The 26,456-nt window shown below is 40.8% G+C and overlaps 2 protein-coding genes across 13 annotated transcripts; both read right to left on the bottom strand.

Moving 5' to 3' along the window:
* Positions 1-2,105: 2,105 nt before the first annotated feature.
* LOC146504312 (von Willebrand factor A domain-containing protein 5A-like) lies at positions 2,106-13,165 on the bottom strand. 12 transcript variants are annotated; one of them, XM_085184172.1, is made up of 21 exons: positions 12,973-13,164; positions 12,329-12,376; positions 12,003-12,205; positions 11,691-11,913; positions 10,333-10,499; positions 10,135-10,249; positions 9,827-10,002; positions 9,634-9,722; positions 8,825-8,969; positions 8,445-8,524; positions 8,255-8,369; positions 7,986-8,144; positions 7,784-7,887; positions 7,442-7,650; positions 7,283-7,351; positions 5,799-5,837; positions 5,497-5,556; positions 5,079-5,141; positions 2,812-2,975; positions 2,518-2,641; positions 2,106-2,405 (listed from the first exon to the last, which is right to left on the bottom strand). In XM_085184172.1, the coding sequence occupies exons 2-21, from the start codon at positions 12,366-12,368 to the stop codon at positions 2,326-2,328; spliced, it is 2,424 nt and encodes an 807-aa protein (XP_085040298.1). In that variant the 5' UTR covers positions 12,369-12,376; positions 12,973-13,164; the 3' UTR covers positions 2,106-2,325. The 12 variants fall into 12 exon arrangements, with proteins under 12 accessions (XP_085040298.1, XP_085040299.1, XP_085040300.1 ...); XM_085184173.1 differs by having other exon boundaries at positions 5,497-5,553; XM_085184174.1 differs by having other exon boundaries at positions 5,799-5,834.
* Positions 13,166-22,624: 9,459 nt separating this feature from the next.
* Positions 22,625-25,653, bottom strand: LOC146504311 (von Willebrand factor A domain-containing protein 5A-like). Its single transcript, XM_085184392.1, has 4 exons — positions 25,581-25,653; positions 24,324-24,419; positions 23,753-23,788; positions 22,625-23,636 (listed from the first exon to the last, which is right to left on the bottom strand). The coding sequence occupies exons 1-4, from the start codon at positions 25,651-25,653 to the stop codon at positions 23,557-23,559; spliced, it is 285 nt and encodes a 94-aa protein (XP_085040518.1). The 3' UTR covers positions 22,625-23,556.
* Between the last annotated feature and the right edge of the window lie 803 nt (positions 25,654-26,456).

The following is a 26,456-nucleotide window of genomic DNA, read 5'->3' as shown; positions in this document are numbered from 1 at the left end:
TAAAATAGGGAACATAATGAAACGCAGACATGACTACATGAACTTGACAACATAACAGACATGAAACACATGAAGGGCAAGGGAGACTTAACAGGGGTTGGAAGACACAAGGGGAATCTAATAAAAAGAACTAGAAAAACTCATGAGCTTAATTATATAAACATCCAAATAAACTAAACTCAAAACACTGGGTCACAAGACCCAGGATCGTGACATAAATTCAGTAAAATTATAATTCACATCGGCACTAATGATACCCGGTTACGTCAATTGGAGGTCACCAAAATGAATACTGAATCGGTGTGTAACTTTGGAAACAATATTGGAGTCTGTAGTTTTCACCGGTCCCCTCCCCAGTCAGACCAGGAGTGACATATTTAGCCGCATGTTCTCCTTGCTGGCTGTCTGAGTGGTGTCCAAAAAACAATGTGGGCTTCATAGATAATTGGGAAACTTTCCAGAGGAAACCCGGTCTTGTTAGGAGAGACAACATTCCTTAGATGGAGCAGCTCTTATTTCTAGAAAATTATTTCTAGATAAAATTTATTAAACACATATTAAAAACATGACTATCCAGAGTTGGGACCAAGAAGCAGACTTGCAGTCTTACATGCCTCTCTTCTCTCCTCCCAGCAAAACACCGACTTAAATGAGTCAAAACCCTGGAGTCATACTAATTATCAGAATCCTTGAAGCACAGGCCGAGTGCTATGAGATTGACTCTAAGATCACAACCTGATTAAAAACAGAATCTAACATAAACATTCTTGAGATTACGGGATGGCAAAAAATGTACTTTAAAACAAGATCTTCTTGTTTCATCGGGACAGTAAAGTCCCATAAGAAAGAATAGGCGTATCTGTGTAAGAACAGGTATCACTGCTATGGAGTTCAATGTTTTACATGCAGACTCAGGGCTGCTAGTCTCCTCTCGGCATTTAAACATTGGTGATTTAGAAACTCACAGTTCAACAGCACAACACTGTGTTTCCTTTTTACATCAAACATTTCTTTCAGCCATCTGTTTTTATCAGTGGATACATGACTAACTTTTATTCAATAGCCACAAATTACACAAATCCAAGATTAAATATTTTATTTATCAAAGATATGTGATTACACATTCATACAAGGAGCTAAGTTTCTATAAAAAATAAACACAGTGTAAGAAAAACATTATAAAATAATAATAAATGTTTTATAAAAATCATATTCTTTGATGATCACATTACACGTGTCACATCTGTTTTTTGTTTTTTTCATTTTGGACTGAACATGGTAACGCCTGGACCTAAAATATCAGGGCTGATTTTTTTGTCCCTTCCAGGCCGGCAGCCCTCCGTTAAGAAACCATGTTCTGATCTCATTTCCACATTGATACAACCGTGATGAGTTCATTTTATTGCGCTTTCATTGAATCCGTTTGATCTTTATTTAAGGTCATTGGTTGGATACTTATCTGTAAAAAACAGAAACTCACTCGATCAAATTGTTAAGTGGTTGAGCAGGCTGATCCACAGCTGAGCCGAGCATCCCTGTACACCAGACAGTTACAGCAGTTTGCTGGTTTAATTTGTCTTGATGGCTCACACCTGTTGCATAGTGAGTTTCAGTTTCTACCTTCTGGGCAAAGGTTTCTGGTTTCAAAATGTAAAACATGGAGGTTTAAAAATAGCTTTTTTGTAGCAGCCATTACTCAGATGAACAAGTTATAGTTTGTTTGTGGTTGTATTAAGAGTATGTGATGGATGGCTCATGACTGCACAACAAATCTAGCTATGCATTCCCTCTGCTGGCCTTGATTTCACTCGCTGTGAGACATGGCTGATGATGAGGTCTCATTTGTTAGTGGAAATTATGTCCAGCTGTTTACTTACATGACATGAATTAAAAAATGAAAGATATGCATTGGAATAGGGAAAAATTTTGCTTTACTATGACTTTGAATTTAAGCTGCATATTTTCCTCAACCATGATTAAAAAAATGTGTTGAAAGACAGAACTGGCCAGGTGTGTCGGTCTTTTTAAATATTTTAAAATTAAATTATTTATTTTTTTCATGGTGACTCATTAGAAGGAATGATGGGTCCAAACTCATGTGTGTTTTTAATATTTGATGCTTTCAAGCAAACAGCAACATTAAAGTTAGAATACAAAAGCAATAATCTCTGGTCCTCCTACAAAGCTGACTTTGGACACATGCAGCATAAAATAAGGCACATTAGATAATAAAGTTGGACGATGCAAAGATTAATGTGGATGAAGTATGAAGTAAATCTGCTTCTGTGTATGAATCGTAAAGAAGTTGTTAGTTTAATAAAAACCTCAGAGGCCAAGAGCAGTTTTTTGCACACTGCAACCCAACAATATATTTCCAGCTTCCACACACTCTGTCACAGACGGTGCTGGAAAAAAAAGGAACACACAAAACAAAATAACCAATTAGCATTAATCTTAACGACTGTAGCAACTCAGCATAACCATCACAAACTGAATGCTTATTTTTGTGTTTACTACCTTTTTGCGCACTGAGCCATGATACAGCCTTTGCAGCCAGAAGCTCCCACTCGTCCTTTGCATCCATCTTGAAACCATGAAGCCAGATCAGAGCCAGAATGGTGGCCCACACTTCACTGCTGGCCTAGTGTATAGAATCAGCAGTCATGTAGTTAAATATTAAATTAAGTGAGGCAGCATGCAGATGTTCGTTAACATGAGTGTGTAATTTTGAAAATTCACTTTTGAAACCATTTTAATGAATATGTTACAAACACCCACTATTACTGTGTTATTATTTATTTAATAGCCCACCTTTTCAGGCTTTGACTTTTCCACCTCCTCGTTGGACTTTCCCAGTGCAGCAGCCAGAGCTGGATCAAGCAGCCAGCAGCCAGACGCCTTCTGGAGGGAGACTAACAGCAGCAAAGGGTCTCTGGGTGGCTTCTTAACAGGTGGAAATTCTTCATCCGGCAGTTCTAAAGGGGAAATTTAAATACAAGTACATTCATAAAGTTTTTTATGCTGATCACTCTCCTTCTATTTAGTTAATAAAATCATCTTAATTGGGGGGAATTAACAGAGCACTATTTTAGAAAAAGAGTTTAGTTAATTAAGAAAATAGTTCCATTGATTCGGTTAGCATCCGCATGTTGTAATCTTTTTTTCCTCACACACAAGGTGTTGAATAATCGAGCTCCACCTTATCTTAAAGACTTTATAGTATCGTATCAGCCGCTCTCTGACTGAGCTGTACTTGTGTTTAACTCCTGTGGAACCAGCTCCCAGCTTGGATTTGGGTGACAGACACCGTCTGTACTTTTAAGACTATGTTAAAAACTAGGGGTGGGTTTTTATAATCGATTTATCGATTAAAATCGATTCTAGCTTGGATAACGTGATATCGATTCATTAAAATCCTGAATCGATTTTTAAATATAAATTTTTTTTGCCCGAAATGCCAGAATCTCTGGTGAAACCTCAAAATTTCAACAACCACCAAACAGTTAAGACAGTAAATGAGAGCAGGAACACGGATTCTGCATAAAGACGTAAACACAAAGCGCAGACCCGCCGACGGATCAGAATCAGTGAGATGTCGCCTTTCTCACCTGACGGCACTGACACGGTCGGGGCTGAAAGCTGACAGCTCGCTGATTCCGATGTTTCGGCGGGTCCGCGCTTCGTGTTTACGCCCTTTTTGCGCTGATTCTAAAGCTGTTAGTTTTATCTCTCTCCAAACAATATTGACCGAACCAGCAGCAAAAGAAGATCCAAACTACGCTTCACAAAAACATCGTCATGAATTCACTCTGACTTTTGCTGTTTTGCTTCCACCACACTTCATGCACAGCTCTCTCTCTCTCTCTCTCTCTTCAAGAACAATTTCCCGTCTAAAAATCTGTTTTCTGCATTATTCGCTTGCTTGTTACGCACAAGTCTACCGTTGTTTACAGTGCTCTGGGTCGCTGTTTTTTTCCCCGTTTTACATACTTCCGAAAAGAAAACCTAATTTCTGCCGTTCAATACTGAACAAATTTAAACTTTCTAAAATTGTGCAAAATGCAAAACGCTTAGCTGTGTCTCTAATTAAACCGCTGTAACTTCAGAGGTAACGTTTATATGTTGATTAATGGTTTTCTTTTGTTTTTGATGTACTGCAGAATATTTTTGTAAAATACAAGGCCAGGAAAATCGCCTTCATGTTTTTCTGTGTTTTATCTTCAGCTACTTGGACACAAAGGCATCTGCTGTGATGCTCACACCTTTGATAAAGTCTTGCGTGTGTCAGCTTCCTTTTTATAGATACAAAAATATGTAAATCTACTGATCTGAATTATAATATTTCTGACTGTCAAAATTTCCCAGATTCAAATCGAATCGAATCGAATCGAATTGTGGATCGTATCGATTCGGGACCTTGTGAATCGGAATTGAATCGATTCTAGAAATCAGTGACGATACCCAGCCCTATTAAAAACGTCCCTTCTTGATAAAGCATATAGTTAGGGCTGGATCAGGTGACCCTAATTCCTTCCTTATTTATGCTGCATTATGTCTAGACTGCTGGGAGATTCCCATGATGCATTGAGTATTTCTTCTTCACTCCCTATGTGTTTATACACCTCTCTGCATTATTCTTCCTCTCTGGCTCTCTTCCACAGTGTGTCTTTGTCCTGTCTTCCTACCCTCATCCCAACCTGTCGCAGCCAGGAGGTGGTTTTTCCTTCCCACAGTCACCAAAGCGCTTGCTCATAGGGGGTCATATGATTGTTGGATTTCTCTCTTTTTTGTATTACTGTATACAAAAGGTATTTTATGAATTTCACCAGGTTCTGTACTAGGACCAATACTTCTTATGTTACACCTGCTTAGGCAGTATTATTAGAAAACACTGAACTCTTTTGCATTGCTTTGCAGATGACTCTCAACTTTATATACCCATGAAACCAGATGACAGAAAACTAATTAAAACTAATTAAACTACAGGAATGTCTTAAAGATATTAAGGTCTAGATGACTTTTGATGTCCAACTAAAGATAAACGTGTTTATCTAAAACAAAGAAGTCAAAACAGATACCTCTGTAACTGCACATGCCTTGGAATTCTGGAGGGTTTCCATAATCCACCTCACAAACTGCTCCTTCAAAGGAAATTCAACACTGAGCACACACACTTGAAGTTGTAATCAAAATTAAAACATTTTCCTTCATTGCAGACTAAATGCAGTAGCATGCTTAACATTTAATTAAAACAAAATGTAAATGCTTCTTTATTAAAATTTTGAAAGTTAAAATTAATAGTAGAAAAATCAAAATTACACTTGGAAAAGAATCAGTACATATTCAAGTGTGTCCATTTAAAGCAAAGAAGTCACAACAAATACACAAACTAATTAAACTACAGGAATGACTTAAAGATATTAAGGTCTAGATGACTTTTGATGTCCAACTAAAGATAAACATGTCTATCTAAAGCAAAGAAGTCAAAACAGATACCTCTGTAACAGCACATGTCTTCGAATTCTAGAGCGTTTCCATAATCCACCTCACAATCTGCTTTTTCAAAGGAAATGCAACACTGAGCACACACACTTGAAGTTGTAATCAAAATTAATACATTTTTCCCCTCATTGCACACTGAATGTAGTAGCATGCTCAACACTTAACAAAATGTAAACCTCTGTTTATTAAAATTTTGAAAGTTAAAATTAATAGTAGAAAAATCGAAATTACACTTGGAAAAGAATCAGTACATATTCAAGTGTGTCCATTTAAAGCAAAGAAGTCAAAACAAATACCTTCAGAGTCATTCATTGCACAATAGTACTGTACACCTGCTTTTTCAAAGGAAATGCAACAGTGAGCACACACACTTATAATTCTACTCCCAATGAAAACACAAGTAAACATTTTTCTTTCATTGCATGCAAAATTTAGTAGAAGCTTAACTGATGTGGGATCTCATTTTACTTTCTGACTGGAATTTGTCAGCATGAGCAAATCATCTGACGTTATATAACTCAGACTAACTCGGTCTGTGTCAGCAATCCCAAAACTAACTACCAGAAAACAAAAACACACCCCAGACTGAAGAAGTCACTTGGATGAGTGATCAAACATTACTCCCACTGAAAACGCTTCATCCAGTGAACTTTACCGTATTTTCCGCAATCTAACGCTAAAATCTTTTAATTTCTCTCAAAAATCGGCAGTGTGCCTTATGTATGAATTCTGGTTGTGCTTACCGACCTTGAACTGATTTTACGCAGCTCAAAAATCAGTCAAAAATGTCTTCGTGCGACATTGGTAACCTACAAAGCCGCACTGCTTTATGGATTGTCGGAGCATTACGGCTACTGTAGTCAGGAGCCTCGCGGAGTAATCTGGGTCCAAAACTCTGTCCGCTTCAGGTCCCAAAGTCAAACGAAGACTGCAGCATCACTGAGAGCTAAAAACTGCCTGAACGCTTTCATTCTTAATAAAATGATCAGCGTTGCTGCTTTTCCAGGTGTAACAATTAAGTTTAACATCCAGGCATCCATGAAAACAGAATTCATGAAATTTCTGAAAAAATTAAAACGTACAGCTTTGCTATCAGTTCCAACATAAATGAAGACAGAAAACTAAACACAAATAACTTTCGAAGGGTTACTGAAGTTGGGCTACATGGTATATAATGATGTGCTAAGTGATTGCTAGCGACACAGCTATGTTAGCATAACATAAACACAGTGAAGCTGGAGGATGAACACTAACTTTTGTCTACTTGATAAAAGTTAAAGTGAGGGTTAGGGACAAATGCAGTCAAATGGCAGGACGCTGAAAACGGACCAAACTTCAGTGCTTAATGCATCTTATAATCCAGTTCGCCTAATGGTCTGAAAAATCCGTTACTTTCAAGCTCCCAGGCCTCTGGAAGAGGATGTGAGCTTGAAGGACAGACTGCCCGCAGAGGCAATAGGTGAATTTTTTATATATTTTGTGTGTCTGCGTGTGTGTGCGTGTGTGTGTACTTTTACTTTTAAAAGGGAGTTTTTCCTCCCAGTCACCAAAGCGCTTGCTCATAGGGGTCATATGATTGTTGAAGTTCTCTCATTTTGTTTGTATTATTGTATACAAAAGGTATTTAAAAAAGCGCATTGAAGTGGTTTGAGTCATATGTATTTAATAGTCTCCAATTTGTTCTTATAACTAATTATTATTTTTCACACACACAAACACACACCTGTGTTTGTAGAGGTACTCACACTGTGTTTGCAAAGGTAACAAACCTTGTACTCACCAGGTGAAAAACCGGAAATATCAGCTGTTAGACAGCAAGGGGTAGCAGCAAATCTCATTAGACCAGCCACTAATAAGATAAGATAAGATAAGATAAGATAAGATAAGATAAGATAAGATAAGATAAGATAAAATAAGATAAGATAAGATAAGATTATACTTGGAATATCTCGGTGCAGAAGAGGTCCTTGAATCTCCTTGTTGTTGTCTTTATTGACAGCAATGAAAGCAGTGAAAGAACTGCTCACTCCTGATTGGACACTCAGCTGCACCACCTTCTTTTTTACTTCTTCTTTTTCCTCATTGTTTTCTGCTTCCATCTCTAGCAAGCAAATAAGAGTCCGAGCAGCTAACCTGTGGACTATTAAGCTACAGACAAGAGAAAATATTGGTATGGTGACATGGTCACAATTACCAATATTTTTTAGATCATACAGACATAAAAAGTAAACTTTTGTAAAGTAAATATGTAATTGTACCAGTGGATTAACAGCTCATTTACCCAGAGTTCTCTGCAGGTCTGAGACTGAAGTGCAGCTGGTTCTCAGAGGGATGACCTGCCAGGCTGTACTTCACCGTCACACAGCCCTCTGCTGCCTCTGAGCTCTGACACAGAATTACAGTGTTAAACCAATTTCATTTTATTTCAAAACATGACAAGCATAAACACAGAGATCTACACTGTGAGAAGATGCTGTTCCTACCTGTCCAGTAAGCTGTGCATAAATCAGTGACCTTTTACCCTGGAAAATGGTTGTGATTGGTGGAGAGAGGACAGTGACAGTTGATCCCTTTGGTAAATCCCATGTAACAGAAACATCTTCCACAGATGGCTGCAGAGCAAATCGCAGCGACTGCATCACCTGATGAGTATAAAAACCAAAATCATATCTTCCATCCAAATTAAAAATAAATAAAACAAACTAAAAACACAATTTTTTTTTACTGTAATTGTTATGAGTCATTGTCTTACTTTTGGTTGCATCCTGTCAGTCCCTGTGATGAACTGAGCGTGACCTCCTCCTTCCTTGGCCATCCCATTGATGAGAGCAGAGCTGGCCCCTTCCCCAATCCCAAAAGAGAAACACCTGCAATACAACAGCTGTTTTTAAAACACACAGGTTTGGTACACAGCACATGTCATCATCTTTTTCTTATTTTACCTGTGGGAGCCTGAATTCTTCTTCACCAGATCGATCACTTCTTTGGTGTTCCCCACCTCTCCATCAGTAAAGACAAACAGCTAGAGAGGAGAGTTTACACACAGTTTTTCAACTGCACAGTATGTGGTCAGTAAACTGTTTTAACCAGTAAAAAAAAAAAGAAAAGAAGAAGCTTTAAGCAAGACTGAGAGGAACAGTAGGAGCCACTCAACAGATCAACTCATGTATAATTAGCAGATTATATGAGATATGTTACGACTGATACAGGGCTTGGTTCATGGTCAACTTACATGTTGGAGTAATGAATGAGAAAAAAGGAAGGACAAAAGGATGACATCAAGGTGTGTGTGTGTGTGTGTGTGTGTGTGTGTGTGTGTTACCTGTCTAGGCTGAGTGGGAATGCAGGGCTGGCTGTAAATATGTTTGAGTGACTCCAGGATTTCTGTTCCTCCAAGATCAGCCTCCATCTGCTCAACTTTCTTCAGAGCCTCCTCCATGGTCTTCTCACCATACTCTACACTCTTACTGCCATGACAAACACACAAGTGAGATCAAACATAACCTGGAGTTTTGCAGAATCATCCAAAGGCAACATGTTGACTAACAGCAGGGAAGATATCTTATCACACATTTTGTCATGGTCCCCATGTCTGCCCGGCCGGCTCCACAAGGCCACATGTGTTTTTGTGTACATTCTCCTCTCTCCTCCCCGTCAGGGTGGAGCTCACTGCAGGCTCCCGCCCTTGGCACACAAACCTGCTTCTCGTCAGGCTCTAATTATGGGTTGGACTCTTAAGGCCGGGACACAGACAGCCTCATCGCTGGATGATTGTGCTAGACATGTCAGTGAACCTCAGCCTTGTATCTTTAAGCTCTGTGAATTTGCTGTGATCTCTGCGTAACCCCACTCTCTCCTGTGCACAGTTTCCCCGGACCTGTGACCAACCCGTTGTTTGAACCTTTGTAAAGAAAAGGAGTTAGCGTGTATGTGATTCCCTTCCCGGACTTCCCTTTTGGACCCAGGACCCCCACTATCACCTCACTGTATATATCTGCACCTGGTGACTTTGTAAATAAACGTTTCCACTGAACTCTGCTCTGCGCCTGAGTCCTACTACAACGCATGACACATTTACAGTAAAAAGTGACAGAAAAGTGATATCACTGAGATCATATGAATACAACTCACGGGAAGATGTGTTCATAACTAGACCCAAAACTGTAAATGTTGAAATAGCAGCCCATTGGTAAACTCTTCAACAGGAGCAGCAGAGTATCCTGTAGGGAAGAGAGAAAAGATGGTGAGGCCACTGTGTGACAGGAACAATTTTATGAAAGATTTGAGGAAATATTTCACAACTATAACACCACATCATAAATACCTTGGCACTGCTGATCCGAGTTTCCTGCTGCTCAGTGTTATTCATAGTACAGTCCATACTTCCAGATCGATCCACTAAGAACACAAACTCTCCACATGAAGCCTTTGAAGACATCACAGACTGGGGGAACTCAGGGTACAGACTCACCATCACCACTGGATCACCCATCAGAGAGCCTGAAACACATGAAAGGGACAGAAATATGTCAAGTTTACAGTTTATAATAGCTCCAACACAATTAGGTATTAGGTTGAAGAAGAACAATAATTTTTATTTGCAAACTAATGACTTCTCTCATTTGCTCTCACCCGGCTCAGCAGAGGTCTGTCCTGCCTCCACCACAGCAGTGGGCTGGTGGGCGTCTTTGTAATAAATCAGCAGTTCAACATCTCTGTCAAACTTGTGTCCTGCAGCCAGCTTGACCTGCACACCACAAACACATTCATATTTATTCATCAGTAATAAGTAACAACCACACACAGCAGACACATCAGCACTCTACCTACCGTGGCCTGGGTTTCATCAGTGTTGAGGTACTGCAGAGGGTCCAGGGAGCAGTTGGACTCTACTTTAGAGACTGGACGAGGAGAGGACACTCGGGCAGAAAAAGACAGACTGTAGGGCACCAGAGAGGCTGGAACAGAAGTCACCTGGACACCTGCACCTTCACTACCTGCACACAGCATCAGGTAAAATATGCTTTAATTAATGAGGTATAATACAATCAAATAATTTAGGCTGTAAAGACTCTCTGGTTCACATGATAGTACAGATAAAATGAGGAAAAACAAAACTACTTTACAGCTGTTTTAATTCAAAACAATGAAAAAAGTGACAGAAAAGCAATAACTTGACTTTTATGACCTACGGATGGTATAATGAACCATATCGGTATGATGAGGAAAACACAAACATCATTTCTTGCCTATTCCTTCTTCAGAAAAAACAAAAAATCTGTTAGGGTGATAAAAAAATTATTGTCAGCGAGAATTAAATAGTGTTAAGTATATAAACCTCTTTATTATCTAACTTTTGGCAAAATAAGGGAAACTCCATAGAAACACACTTAGTTAAAACCATTTACTGATATAAAATCATGACGAGGGAGAGTCTGTGTTTGCACACTGCATCAACCTACTTCCAAAAAAAATTATAATCTGACAAATGCAGTCCTGTGAAAACTAAACACACCAGTCCCAACAAGGTTTTATGAGATGTTTGTGCTGATACGTTGGGGTTGGTTTTCTCTGACTGTGATGGTCAATCAGTCAAATATCTCCAGTTTTGGGTTTGTTTGTCAGAAGGGCATCTTTCAAGACATCTTGTGATTGGTTCAGGTGCAACTTTGAAAACAAAAGCCATGCTGCCACTTTCTTTTTAAGAAAATAAGTTTTCTCCCACAACCCCTAAAAAATAAGACACACTTGTTCAGTCTTATTCTTGAAATCTAACATTTCATATGCTAGCTGAGGCCTGTAGAGTTTGAGATACAGCTTTTGGGCTTTTTGTAATTTCTCTGAGGATGCACTAAAGCTTTTCACTGAACTGAAACATTTCTTTTTCACAGCTTTTTATATTTAGTAATCACAATGTGATGAGAAGTGAATTCTTTTTCTTGCAGAAAATCAAGTTGAAACTTGACCTAATTATCTTCCAGATTTTTCTCACGGTATGTGTTTTCCTGTATGTGGCAACAGTTGCATATCTGGTTCTGTGTTCACACCTTACAGTAACTGGCAAAGTTGGAAGATGTTTTTTTTAACATTTTATGTTCTGCCAGTGGTGTGGAGGTTGGAAGGTGGTTCAACACTTTCACTGATTTAGTTGAAGCATTTCTGGTCCAAGTATTCTGAAGTTGTCCTACCCTGAGGTTGGTATCGAGGGTTGAGCACAACAGGCAGACAGAACCTCAGACCATCATCAGCCTGCACAGCCAGCTCAGTGACGTACTCCAACCTGATGGAGGCGCTCTCTCCTGGAGGCAGACTGCCCACACGCAGAGAGAATATATCTGGACTCTGATCACTCTCCTCCAATAGGAAGGCCTGCTGACCGGAGCTCAGAGCATCATCATACTCCTCACGAGCCTGAAGCACAGGTGACACATGTCAGTGACATTCACTGTGTTTATTTTGAATCTCACTTATAATCAGGTTATATTTACTGTCCAGCTCACCTTCTGTTTCTCCTTCACCTCAGCTACAATCTGTGTCTGTCCAATCTGAGCACTGAAATGACAGACAGCAGCATCTCCAGGCAGAGGGAAGACAAAAACAGCCTCTAATGGTTTGTCCTCCTTGTTCTCATAGTTCAGAGTGGAGACCACTGTAGCCACATGGTCCCTCACCTCCAGCTCCACCTCAATGCTCTTCAGAGGAACTGATAGAAAAATAATATTAGAATAAATACAAACCATACATCAGGGTATTATTATGTGCCATTACAACAACAACAAAATCTACATTTGAAGTTGTTTTACTTTAACTTCTTTTCCATCAGTACCTGGTTCCTTTTGAAGAGTTAGCAGACCACAGCAATCCATTATCTTACCTGTAAAACAAGAACACTTAATACTGAAAATATACATTTTACACTTTACAAATACGGAAAATTCAAAACATATAGTCCCCGTCAGAGATAACGGGTATGTCGACCATGGGAATAAACGTCCTCCGTTAACTACTTTCTTTTTTAGGCTCTGTGCCTTAAAAAAAACATTCATCAAATAAAGGAATCACTGTAAACATTCGCTTCTGCTCGATTTTTAACCGAAACTCGTAACACAAATTGCTCCTGACCGATTTATGTTTTGAGTACAAGTTACTTTGGTGATGTAAGCAGCTAAAAGGGGAGTCACTGTCGGGAACAGCTCGCTGACGCATTAATCAGGCTTTTTTGTAGAGGCCTCGGATTTTGTTGCAGTCTTGTTTATTATTATAACCAGCCAAGCGTCCCTCTGACCGTGACTTTCACTTTCACATTAAACATGCTGTCTGTTGTATAACCCTGTGGACTTTCTCTACTGCATGACAGTAGACACACATAAACAGTTAGTGCGGAACGTCTGTGTGACAACACCCACATGACAGCGATAAGCTTTCAGGTTTTCCTGTCAGTCCAGCTGCTTAAATAACGGACAGACTTACCTTCAAAGAATGTACTGATGTTTCCGGTACAGTTTTACTGCAGCCCCCTCCTCTAAATACGTGAAGAATGGTGTTAAAACACGTAATGTTTTCGCTAACAACACTGACCTAACTGAAACAAGACTGCTACCGGGTATGCTCGATTTTCTTGTACGACAGCACCCAGTGGCGTAGTGATGTGTCGGTCGCGAACGAAACGGCTCTTAGAGCCGACTCTTAGCAGAGAGTCCCGGGTTTAAACCCAGTGGGAGTGTCCCTCTTTGGGGGGATACTCCCACTGTGTCCCCAAAGTGTCCCTCTTTGGGGGGATACTCCCACTGGGTTTAAATCTGGGACTCTCCGCCATTTGACCTTAGAACTGAAGAAGCTTCTCGGATGAGAGGTGAGACGTCTTCAAGCAACTTAAAGAAGTTCAGATGCTTTTCTTTGCAAGCTCCTTTGACCACAGGAGAGAAAGAGAGCCAGGGATAACAACGTCACATTAGAAAAGTATAGTAATCATCCACAACTATTTTCAGTTGCGGATGATAAAGGATTCAGAAAGTTTATTCATGCAGGCCCATATGACAGAGAATGTGCATCTTCTTTTTGTTTTCATATTTTAATTTACATTTAATTGTGTTGTAGTTTTCAGTGTTTTGTGTTGTTTCATTTTAAATTTGTTTAAAAGGAAACAGCTGAAAATTTAAATAGTTAAAAGTTGAAATGTAAATAGTTGGTTTTTGTATTATATGATTTATTTATTACATTTTATGTGGAATAAATAAATAAAAGTATATTTACGGTGGCCCCTACAGACAAAGCACGCACAAAATCCAAAACACGTACGAACTCCAAAACTCATACAAACACTGAAGCACGTACAAACCCTGAAGCACCTACAAACCCCAAAGCACGTAAAAACTCCAAAACACGTAAAAGCTCCGAAGCACGTACAAACTCCAAAACACAACAGGATGTTAGGGGCAGTGTTGAGCTTTTGTTACCACGTAAATGGAGTTTTGGAGTTTGTACATGCTTTTTGGAGTTTTTACTTGCTTTGTCTCTAGGGGCCACCATATATATTTACATATAAACGTATACAAATAAAACCACATTGTTTTTTTTACATTAGTAATTCATTTTGTGTATAATTTTATATTGTTGTTAATAATAAATTAATTAAAGCAACAAAACGATCTGAAGAGCCGGTTGGGAGCCGAAAGAGCCGGTTCACTAAAAAGAGCCGGAAATCCCATCACTACAGAGGCGGTTTTAGGTATGCGCAACATGGGCGGTTGTCCAGAGTGGGCGGCATCATGGCATCCGCAAAAAAAAGTTGCTCGCACACTCGCGCCTGCTGCTTGCCACACAGGGAGGAGGGGGGCGGGGCGGCTAGGGATTCTCTGGCTGACTGGAGCATCTAATAACCAGCTCCCAAAATAAAACAAAATAAAAACAACCCAACAAACTGGGGCTGTCAACTGGCACACAATGACTCAAAATCCCTGAAATGTCTCTGGCAACGGATTTTGGGCAGTTTGTCCAAAATTTGTCCATTCTGCGCTCCAGATGGGTTGATTGCGTTAAAAAAATTTAATCGTGATGACAGCGTTAGCCTGTTAATGTTGACAACCTACAACAAACACAAAAACTGAAGACATCATGATATAGACTTGTAATTTGCACCGATGTGTTTTCTAAATTCTATCACACACGTATACTCGAAAAGTGAGCGCGAGAGCCCTCAGTGCCATGCTTGCTGCTGCTTCTGTGCTGAAGTCTCACACACAACCTGTGGAAAGGGGAGGGGGCGGGCTGCTTCCAAATAGTGAACATTTCATTCATAACATTGTCAATCCAAGCCCATTATGTATTAATTATTTTCCTGGGTTATGTGAAAGAAAAAAACTATACAAGGTGTAGGTCTGTTAGTCTATGTTGTGGGGTTCAGTGTTGATACTGGAGTGCAAAATTACTGATGGAAGATGGACAAGAAAAGGTCAAAGACATCAGGTCCTCAGTTTAGAAAAAAGGCAGAGGGAGTGTTCCGATCAGTCTTTTTTTTCCCACGATGGGTATATTATTAGTATCTTATCATTAAAACCTAGAAAAAAATGAGGTTTGAATATTCTTCTTCTTATTATAATCTGTTTATTTATTTAATTTTAGATAATGTAAGTGTTGTGATTGAGAGAAGCATGTTACCAGAGGTGGGAATTAACAAAGTACAAATACTTCTTTACTTTGGAGGATGTGTCCTCTTGACAGTGTACTTGACATATTTGACTGCTGGTATCATCTATGAAGCAATTTGTTTATCAGCTAGGAGCTAGTTAGCGCAGCTGCATTTTAAATTTTGTTTAGTGAGTCAAAGGAGAAAGAAAAGATGCTCAAAAGAGGAAGATTGTCAATGTTTTGCTGAACAAAAGAGTGAGTAGTTGTTGTTGTTTTTTTTGTAAAGGAGCGAAACTTTGTTACCACTTGTATGTTGAAATCTTCACTCCTAGTGTGTGCGTGTGTGTGTGAGTGAGGAATTCTCTTGTTTGATATAATCACTCCCTTTCATTCTATCTGTGAGGACCTGCGTCTAATGGGCTTCTCTCTTCTCTTTCATGCTTATCAACATTACAATTGTCTTTCTGTTATGTTACCAAGATGAAATCTGTTTAGGGCTCGTGGCATCCTAGTTGAAGACGATGGTGTGAGTAAATGTGTCCATTCCCCTGACCTCTGACTGTGGTTGCTGTCCATGGTGCTGATCAAAAGCTGGAAAGATGCTACTGACAGTATTGATTATTGGTATGCATTATTTTACCAATACAGTTGAGGTGATAAAGACTGTGAGAAGCTGTATTTGCTCCAGGTGGAAATGGCCCAAAAATAATGTCCTGGGCCCAATCACAGTTGTTACACTTGTGAAAGGGGGTCTTTTTGAACTACCTTCATAAATTACCCCCCGACTCTGGGAGAATAGATAACATCAATATGTGTAACTGATGGAGTTTTTTTTTAAATAACAAAAGAAACTGTAATATTTTGCACATTTCAACAGATAAGATAGGTACCTATTGGCTTGCTTTAAATTTTCTTTCTTGATAAATATCTGTCTATATGAGGTCAGGGAAGGTTATAAGAGTTTGTTCTGTTGGTTTGATTTGTTGGTTTGAAGGAGCACCACAGCGAATTACCTTTAGAGTTGTTCTCAGCTTCAGTGAACAGCAGAGGGAGAAAATGTTGCAGGAAAAAAAGTGCACCATAGTCAAAATATTTTAACAGCACTCTAGTTTTCATACAGTCATACTCATTCTGTACACTCACACTCCCCGATACACCCAACATAGCACTTTCAACACTGTGTGTGTGTGTGTTCATACACTCCTGTTTCACACATCCTGTCTACAGAAAGAGGGTGGCATGGAAATCAAATAGGGTGGCAAAATCAAAGCCATTTCTTCTATGCTGGTGTTACTGTGGGATCCCAGAGTGGGAATGGCCACATTAATATTATTCTGTGTAAAACACGTGTTATGGGACATGTTTCATTAATATATGTATTTATTTTCAGTTTCTTTAAAAGAATAAAAATCCATATGAAAGGGGGTCATTTTATGTTGGAAAGCAGTGGGGGCAGAACGTTGGTGGTTCGATACTGTTGACCATAATATCCTATTAGAGCGATTAGAACATGCTGTAGGTCAGGGGTCACCAACACGGTGCCCGTGGGCACCAGGTCGCCCGCAAGGGCCACATGAGTCGCCCGCGGGCCTGTTCTAAAAATAGCTCACCATAACAACTTACCAGTTAGCTGCATCTATTTTTATTTTTTCTTGCTATTTTTTTAAAATTACAATTGCATTGGGGTCAATTTGTTAGAGATAATATATATATATAAAAAATGTTTATTATTAAATATTAGATCAACGCTAGCTGGTCTCCACGGAAACAGTTGCCGTGAAGACCAGCAAAGGTGAAGAGATGAGGAAAACATGGCGGAAAAATGAAAGAAAATATATCATTTTCATAGTGAATGGGAGGAAGAGTTCTTTTTTACCACTGTGAAAGATTCATGCATGTGTCTCATTTGCAGGGCGACTGTGGCAACGGCAAAGCGGCATTTGCGCAACATCTCTAAAGTTAGAAATATCCTGTCTCAGAGTGACGCTGAAAAACTAGTTCATGCATTTATTACTTCCAGGCTGGACTACTGCAATTCATTATTATCAGGATGTCCAAAAAACTAGCTGAAAAGCCTTCAGCTAATCCAAAATGCTGCAGCAAGAGTACTGACAGGGACTAGAAAGAGAGAGCATTTTTCTCCTGTTTTGGCTTCCCTTCATTGGCTTCCTGTTAAATCCAGAATTCAATTCAAAATCCTGCTCCTCACATACAAGGTCTTAAATAATCAGGCCCCATCTTATCTTAATGACCTTGTAGTGCCATATCACCCTATTAGAGCACTTCGCTCTCGCTCTGCAGGCTTACTTATTGTTCCTAGAGTATTTAAAAGTAGAATGGGAGGCAGAGCCTTCAGTTTTCAGGCCCCTCTTCTGTGGAACCAGCTTCCAGTTTGGATTCGGGAGGCAGACACTATCTCTACTTTCAAGATTAGGCTTAAAACTTTCCTTTTTGCTAAAGCATATAGTTAGGGCTGGACCAGATGACCCTGAATCCTCCCTTAGTTATGCTGCAATAGACGTAGGCTGCCGGGGATTCCCATGATGCATTGAGTTTTTCCTTTTCAGTCACCTTTCTCACTCACTATGTGTTAATAGACCTCTCTGCATTGAATCATATCTGTTATTAATCTCTGTCTCCCACAGCATGTCTTTATCCTGTCTTCCTTCTCTCACCCCAACCGGTCTCAGCAGATAAATCCTGAATTGACTTTTAAATATAACTGTGTTTTGCCAGAAATGCAAGATTCTCAGATTAAAGCTCACAAAACTATTTCAACAGCCACCAAACAGCAAATGAGAGCAGGTACACGGATTCCACACAAAGACGTAAACACAGAGCGGACCTGACGCATCAGAATCAGCTTTGTCTTTCTCGGCTGTCTCACCCGACGGCCCGTAGACGGACACACTGTCGGAGCTCAGCGATTCTGATGCGTCGGGTCCGCGCAGTGTTTACGTCTTTTTGCGCTAGATTCTGAGCTGCAGGTTTTGTCTCTCTCCAACCAAATTCACCGAGCCAGCAGCAAAAGAAGCAGCAAACTGCGCTTCACATTTGATCAATGTCGTCATGAATTGCCTCTGAGTTTTGCTGTTTTGCTTCCACCACGATAAAAATCACAGTTCATGCACAGCTCTCTCTCTCTCTCTCTCTGTACTTCAGGAACAGTTTCCCGTCTCAAATCTCTGTTTTCTGCATTATTCATTCGCTTATTACCCACCAGTCTACAGTTGTTTACAGCGCTGTCGGCCACTGTCTTTTTCTTTTCTTTTTTTCACTTAAATGACCTCGGACAAGAAAGCCAATTTTTTTCTGTTGTTCAATACTGAAGAAATTTAAACTTTTTAAAATTATGCAAAATTGCAGAATATTGCAGAATATTTTTAAGGTTATCTGCTATAAAAAGCCAGGCCAGAAAAATCTCCTTCATGTTTTTCTGTGTTTTATTCTCAGTTACTTTGACACAAAGGCATCTGCTGTGATGTTCACAATTCTGATGAAGTCTGACATGTATCCGTACTGATAAATGATCAGAATTATAATATTTCTAACTGTCTGAGGCTAAATTGAATCGAATCAGGACTTTGAGAACTGGAATCGAATGGATTATAGAAATCAGTGATGATACCCAGCCCTAGTGAGCAGCCTAGGCCCGAGAGAAGTGGATGTAGCTGTAGGTAATAAGAAAAGATGAAAAGAACTATTGATAACTTTTTTGTTAAGTTAAAGCCTGATCCGTCTGAAATTCATAGCCAGTGCTCTGACACGGTGCCATCAATCTTTGAATGCTGAAAAAGCACAGTGTATCCAAAAAACACATTATATGCTGCAATAAATGCACTGCCCAAGTGTCCCCTCTCCCCACTGCCTTTCAGCAGCATGCAACAGCAAACAGGTCATCAGAGGAGGCCGAGATGATGATTAAGTTTAACATTTTCTACAATATTGACAAAGCACTTTAAGCACAAGATCTGTATGGACTGCAATTCCCCCCCAAAAAAGTGCACATGTAAAACTGCAGTGTTAAGCAATGCGGTTGAAAAATCTGAGTGCGCCTAACTTTTGTGCCGGTGTGCCTCGGTGGCCCATGGCAAAAAGTTAGTCTAGAGCCCTGTCTGGACAATCAGCAGTGGTGAGCAACAAAGACAAGAAAGTTTTTCTCATGCTCCTCCTGAACTCATGAACGTAACAAACAATAAATCCAACCCCTGTGAACTCCTGCTCTGAGGATTTAAGAACCTGTTTTTATTCTGTACAATCTGAACCCAGTGTTAAAATGACCAAGACTACTCTCCTTAAATCTGAGGGAAGAAATATTCAGACTGCTGTGAAATTTCTGGAGGCTGCAAGTTCTGTTTCCAAGTCAGCTGAAAGGGAGGTGGTTAATGTTTCTAAGCCAGCCTTTCAGCCATGTACTTTTCAGCAGGGGCACAGGCAGTTGATAGGGACGGAGATTGCAGGCTGTAACTTAGGCTCTCTGAAGGAAGAGGCTGTCTGTTCCCTTTAAGGGACACTTAAAGACTCTAGTGTCCCCTTGCTACAATCTATTAAGATTGTGGCTCCTTCTAGGGACTGTTCTGTGTCCCAGTTGGATGTTTCTGAGGTTGCCCACTTTCCAAAGACTATATGCCCAGACCCAGTTGGCAATATTGTGCATTTTGAGACTGTTCCTGAGCTTCTCTCTCCTCCTGTTCCTGCTCCCAGGGCCGCTCGGGCCCAGCGTTCCCCTCCACCCGTTTCAGTTCCTCGGGTGGGAGGGACTGGTGTTCAGCTGGTGCCGGCACCCATTCCTGTGTCTGCTGGAGGCTCAGGTGAGCCCGTCCAGCAGTTTTTCTCGTGTTCAGGAGGCTCAGGAGGATTAGCTCAGTCACCATCAAAACCACCATCACTACAACCTTTATTGCAGTCCTTAGCTCAGTCTTCACTTCCGCCACAATCAGCCCCGCTACCTGTAGCTCAGTCTTCAGCCCCGCTACCCGTAGCTCCGTCACTACCACAACCACACTTACTACAACCTTTGTTACAGTCCATAGTTCAGTCAGTAGCTCAGTCAGTAGCTCAGTTGGTAGCGCAATCATTAGCTTTGTCATCAGTTCAGGCTCCAGTGCTTTCACCCATCCAGTCAGCCACTCGTCTACACCCTCAGCCAGGGGTCTCAATTCCTTCTGGTCCTGAATCACGCCCTGCTGGAAGCTCGAGTGAGCCAATCCAGCACGTCGCGGCTCCCACGTCACTGTCAGTCTCCGCTGGCAGTTCTGGAGAACTGTTTCAGCCGTCCGCCTCTGCTGAAGGGTCTGAGGGGCCCGTTCAGTTGCCTGTCTCTGCTGGAGGGTCCAGGAGGCCTGTCTAGTGTTTTCTGTTTTAGCTGGGGGCTCAGGAGAACCCAGCCAGCATCAAGCTTTGTCAGCTGGGGGTTCTGGAGAACCCAGCCAGCATCAAGTTTTTTCAGCTGGGGGTTCTGGAGAGCCTGGCCAGCATCAAGCTTTGTCAGCTGGGGGATCAGGAGAACCCAGCCAGCATCAAGTCTCATCAGCTGGGGGTCCTGGAAGACCCAGCCAGCACATCCTCATGTCTGCTGACATTCTGGGGAGCCTGTTCAGCCAGGTGGTGGAGCAGGCGGCTCCACCACCTGTAACTTCCACACCATCGTCTGCAGCATCACCACCTGTAAATTCCACACTGTTCCCTGCAGTGCCTGTTCCCGCCTCGCCTGGTCTTGCCTTGCCTGGTCCCGCGGTTGCTACACCGTCATCAGATCCAGCTCGGCTTGTACCACCTCGTCTTTGCCGGCCGCTTTCCAGGCCTCTAGTTGGGCATCATGGGCATCGAGGTCGGCCTCCTGAACAAGGTCATCGCCGCCGCTTGCCTCGCAGCCGGCCTCCGGACCTGCTCTGTCACTGCCGCTGGCTTCGCAGCCGGCCTCCAGACCTGCTTTGTTGCCGCAACTGCCTTCTGTGTGGCCGGCCTCCTGAACTGTTTTGGCTCTTGTTCTGTCGACCTCCAGGTCGACCCCCTGAACTTTTCATGGACATGTTAAGATCCAGTCTAGTTTTGTTTTGAATCGTTAATGTGTTTTGGACGTGTGCTCCTTGTGTTTTGTTTGTGAAATTTGAGGGTGACATACACTCTTACACGCGACACTCTCTGTGTCTCACTCACACACACAAGAAGATTGTTATTTATGTATCTGTGCATTTTCTAGTATACACATATTGAATAATTCATAGGACTTTGTAGAAAATATAAATGTCTTCCATGTGTTATATTGTGGTTTGATGTTTGCATATGTGGATGTTTTGTTTCTCATTTTTTTGCTTCCTCCAGACTTGGGCTATTCCAGATGCTCACCTGAATGGTAGAGAATAAAAAGAAGCCAGTTGCTGTTACAGGGGTTGGGTTCTTTGGTGTGTTTTGGTGGGTACACTCATTTACTTTCATTAATAAAGATTACTAGATGATAAATATTTTTGCAGCCTCGTGCCATTTTGTTTGAACCTATACGTGACTGCTGGCCAAACTGAAATAAAGTCTAAGTGAAGTAAATAAACTGCCTGTGGCTTCTCAGGAAGTCCTGCATTTGGGTCCTGTTATTCACTCAAACCTGACAATAACACATCACCCTGTTTTACCCACATCTGTAAATTTTCAGGCAGGGACGGAGACATCCTGTTACATTTACTGAGATCAGCAACAGACTTTCTGAATTCAAACCTCAATAAAAATGTGAAAATGACTCAGCTTTTTCTTTTTTTGTTTTTACAGCATTATGGACTATAAGTTAAAGCAATTAATGATGCAGTGAATGATGGTCAAAGGATTGATCTTTACACAGAGCACGTCTGTCCCTTTTTATTAGCCCATTACAATTCTTCCCCCATCACTTTAAAAAAGGCAACAAAACATGCATGTAACATTTCTTCAGAGAATTCAGTTTTAATTATATAGCGCCAAATCAACACAACAGTCACCTCAAGGTGCTTTATATTGTAAAATAAATACACTAAGTAATACAGAAAAAAACCCAACAATTGAATGATCCTCTTTGAGCAAGTACCTGGCAACAGTGGGAAATAAAAACTCCCTTTTAACAGGAAGAAACCTCTGGGAGATCAAGGCTCAGGAAGGGGCAGCCATTTGCCACAACTGGTTAAGGGAGAGGGGAGCAGGACAAAAGAAACACACTGTGGAAGAGAGACAAGTTAGTGTCACAATCTAAATGTTGAAGTTGGTTGACATTTTCAGATCAGACTTATGGTCTTTAAGCCAAGTTTAAAATTTGTTTTGAATGTCCTTGGTGTAGTTATTGATGTCATTTCTTTTTATGACAATCTGTTCTTAAATTGTGTTTTATTTCTCACAAAAGTGAAAAGATAATGGAAGAAAGTCGAGCCAAAGAACAGAGTTGGCTCTTGGACTTCGAGTATAGGAGGCCCTCAGCAGAACTTTTAAAGAGAATAAGAAACACATAAAACCTTCCTTAGATAAGGAGGAAAGCTATTTGGCATTGGCAGAGAAGACTTGGGAAGTTATTCAGGAGCATGGTACTCAACTTTGCTGCTCAAACCTCAAATATATTGTTCTTATATATTGTTTCTTTGTTGTAACAATGCCAAGAAACATTGTTACAACAAAGAAACAGACCAAACATACATTTCCTAACTTTTTATGCTAAGTATTATTTGGAAAGTCATTACAAAACAGTCAGTTTTTGGAAATTCACATTCTACTCAAACAACTATCATAAGTAAGCAAACATGAATGAAGACTATGTGCTGTCTTAACACGTTCAAGGATCAATCAGTGTCAGTTAGCAGAATGAAAGTGTTTTATGGATAAAATTGTAACTCCTGCGAGAGAAACAGAATGATGTTCTGTATGGTTTCATTACAATTTCGCCATAAAAATATTACTTTCTAAAAAATAGAAGCTAAGATAGACTACTTTGTTTAGAAGATGGTGTAAACACTGTAAATAGTTATTTTAAATGTTTAGCTCTATTCACTCCAATTTACTGAGGACCATCTTGAAAATGTCCTGAACTGAAGCCATTTTCAGATCTATAACAGGAAGGGAAAAGACTCTTCTTAGATTGGTTTTGGTGTTTCTGTGTGAAATCAGTAAAAGTATGAACATAATCGCCATCTAGTGGCAGAGAAAAGGAATTAAAACACTTTGTGAATGAACTGCCACAGCAGTGGTCCAATCTTCTACTGCGTTAGGAGTATTCAGATAATTGTGCACATAACCAAAATATGGTACAAATTTCAAGCACCAATTAAGAACAAAAATATATAGCAATTTTCATTTCATAACAAATAAACATGTAAAAGGGTTCAATGATATAAAACAGCTCTGTATCAAAGGCAGTGTGGAGTAAGCAGACCTGCTTCTGTTCACTCTGAAGATGAAGCTACTTTAAGAAAACCCTCAGAGTCCCAGAGCTTCCTTCTTCACGCTGCAACCCAGCAGGACATTTCCAGCATCCACACACTCTGACACACACGGTGCTAAAAACACAAAACAGATATTAAAGGAGATATTAATGTGTGTGTGGGGAGAGGGGCTGATTGTAGCATGAAAACATTTTTTAAAGCATTTTATCTGTTACAATCATTGCTAGTACCATTGTGAGCACGGAGCCACGAGGCAGCCTTCATAGTGTTACGACTGTTGTCGTAATTATAATATGTAAATTTGAGTGTGCAGGTGCTCCTCCATGATTGTGCATCCAGGGTGGATGGATCATGCCGATTGGCTAACGACCGGGAGGCAGCGCATAAGAAGACACCACCAGAGACTGCCAGGTCATTCGTCCTCAGCCCAACCCAACCGGGAGACCGTGTGTTTCACTATGTTGCTTTAATGTAGGAGCATGTAGGGGTGGGCTGCCTTTTTGTTTGATTAGTTTTCTCCTGTTTTTGTTAGGTAGGGAGGAAAGTAATTGTCGTTTGGTTTAGTTCTTTTGACTAGGGAAGTTGTATTTACTCCTGAGATAGGCTACCTTTTGTTTGTTGTTTTGGCCTTGGGTTCACCCCGAAGTTATAATTCGCTCCTTTCCTTTGTTTAAATTCACTCATTGTAAATAAATCACTGTCACAAAGTATTAATTGTGTGAAGTGCTGCTTGGGGTTGGACGGGGATGGATCACCATTTATGTTGTGGTCTGGCCGCGCCTAGACGGGCCATAACAATAGCCAGAAGCTCCCACTCGTCCTTTGCATCCATCTTGAAACCATGAAGCCAGATCAGAGCCAGAATGGTGGCCCACACTTTACCGTGTATAGGAATTTCTTTTATTTATGTATCATTCACATTATTTTATTGTATAATGCCTTGCTGCCACTGGATTTTAACATGTCTCACACTCATACAGCAAGACAAATGGTGGGGGTCTAGTAAGGAAGTTGGGGGAAGCAGACCACTCCACAGGAAGAATCTTTTGTCTCTTTGAGGACTCTGGGAGGTAGCAAGGGAGTGTGAACCTTAAATAAAGCCTGCAGACAAGCGGTGAGCGGTAGCTAACATTCTTTAATCCAAACACAAAGACAACCGACAACCAAGCTTGATGGAGCCCCTGCATGTCCGCGGGACAGACGGTCAGCAGAGTTCTCACTGAGCCTAACATGACTCTCGGTTAAATACCTTCTCCAGGAACAAAAGGCAGTACACAGCTGTTTCACACCTTAAGGTTCACATTCCCTTGCTACCTCCCAGAGTCCTCGAAGAGACAAAAGACTCTTCGTGTGGGGGGTCCCAGTGTCTGCTCCCCCCAAATTCCTTACTACACCCCCACCATTTGTCTTACTGTATGGGTGTCAGACATGTTAAAATCCAGTGGCACCAAGGCATTATACAATAAAATAATGTGATTAATACATAAGTAAAAGAAATTCCTATACAATCCCACCCTTTGATTCTTAAATCAAGAATCACATTAATACCAGAATTTCTTTCCTGACATTCTGTATATCACATCAACATTATTGTACACTTAAAGGAGTTTCACACTGTGTATCCTCACTTCACTGTTCTCCCACCACCCTTTGTTCATCTTTAATCTTCCCCACAATCTAAGCTCTCACATGCAAATGGAAACAACAATGACACAGAGGAAAGGCCTTCTCCAGAGTGTCAAAGTACTTTGCATGGCAAAGTGAAACAGCATTAGGTGGTCATTCTCAGTCACAGTCATGGCTTCTGGTGTCTGTGCCATTTACAGAGTTATAATTCCAACGCTGATCTCCCTCTGCGCTGTCACCTTTGGAGATTGGCACGCTCTCTCCATCCCTCGATTTCTGTTCCAACGCGGCTGTAGATTTACGGCAGAGCACGTCGTACACCTTAGTTGTCTTCCTCAACGTCAACGTCGAAATCTCTTTCATTTTATTTAAGATTTTGCTGTTCAAAATTTCCTCATGACATTCCTTTGGAAGCCCAGTGGTGTAGCCCACTGTCGTTTGTCTGCTGTCCTGGAGATGGTTCCTGCTTCTCAATGGTCCTCTTGAAGCGTTCTCTCTCAGTCATGGTCTACATCTGTTACGGTTCTGGATCAGTGTTGACCCAGCATTTTGAGTTTCTTATATTTTGGTTTATTTTTGCATTATGGATTGTTTTCTGATGTTCTGGTGCTTTGTTTATTATTATTATCATTATAGATGTGTTTCTGTTATTCTTGGTGAGGGATCAGTTCTTAGGTTTTGGGTTCTCATGTGTATTGCAGTTTCTGTTCAGTGTCTAGTCTGTCTCTGTGTCGGGTCTGCATCTTTGTTTAGTGGTTTCTTGTTTCCTGTTTTATTGTGAAAGTCTTTGTCTTATGTTAGTGTGTGCAGCTTAGCTCCCCCTGTCTCGTTAGCCCTGATCTCTCCCAGCTGTGTCTCCCTCCTGTTACCCATTCCCTGATTACCACCCTGTGTATATTAGCCCTGTGTTGTCCTCAACCCAGTGTCGCGTCGTGCCATCAGATTATGCCTGTGTGGTTCTGTTTTCCATATTCAGTGTTCACTTCATGTTTTGTTTTCGTACCAGCAATAAAGCTGAGGTTTTTGAGTTTCAAGTTAGTGTCTGATTCCTGCGTTTGGATCCTCCTCTCCGCCTGCCCGCACACAGAGCCCTGACAACATCTGCACCTCAGTCAATCCTTCCATATCCCTCATGTCATGGTTCCTGCAATTTAAAAATAAAAACTTCCCTGGAAAACCCTCTTTTGCCCTATGTTAACTTAACACAGTTAGATGTGCACAACTTTATTGTGCATATCTGTCTCTTAAAAATTCCAGGGATTCTCCCCTGGAGTAGTTTCACTCCAGGCCCTGTCGTAAGGAAAAAAA

Source organism: Neolamprologus multifasciatus, chromosome 14 (assembly GCF_963576455.1).
Source record: "Neolamprologus multifasciatus chromosome 14, fNeoMul1.2, whole genome shotgun sequence".
Lineage (NCBI taxonomy): Eukaryota > Metazoa > Chordata > Actinopteri > Cichliformes > Cichlidae > Neolamprologus > Neolamprologus multifasciatus.
The sequence above is the reverse complement of the archived record's forward strand: the minus strand, read 5'-3'. Positions and strand labels throughout refer to the sequence as shown.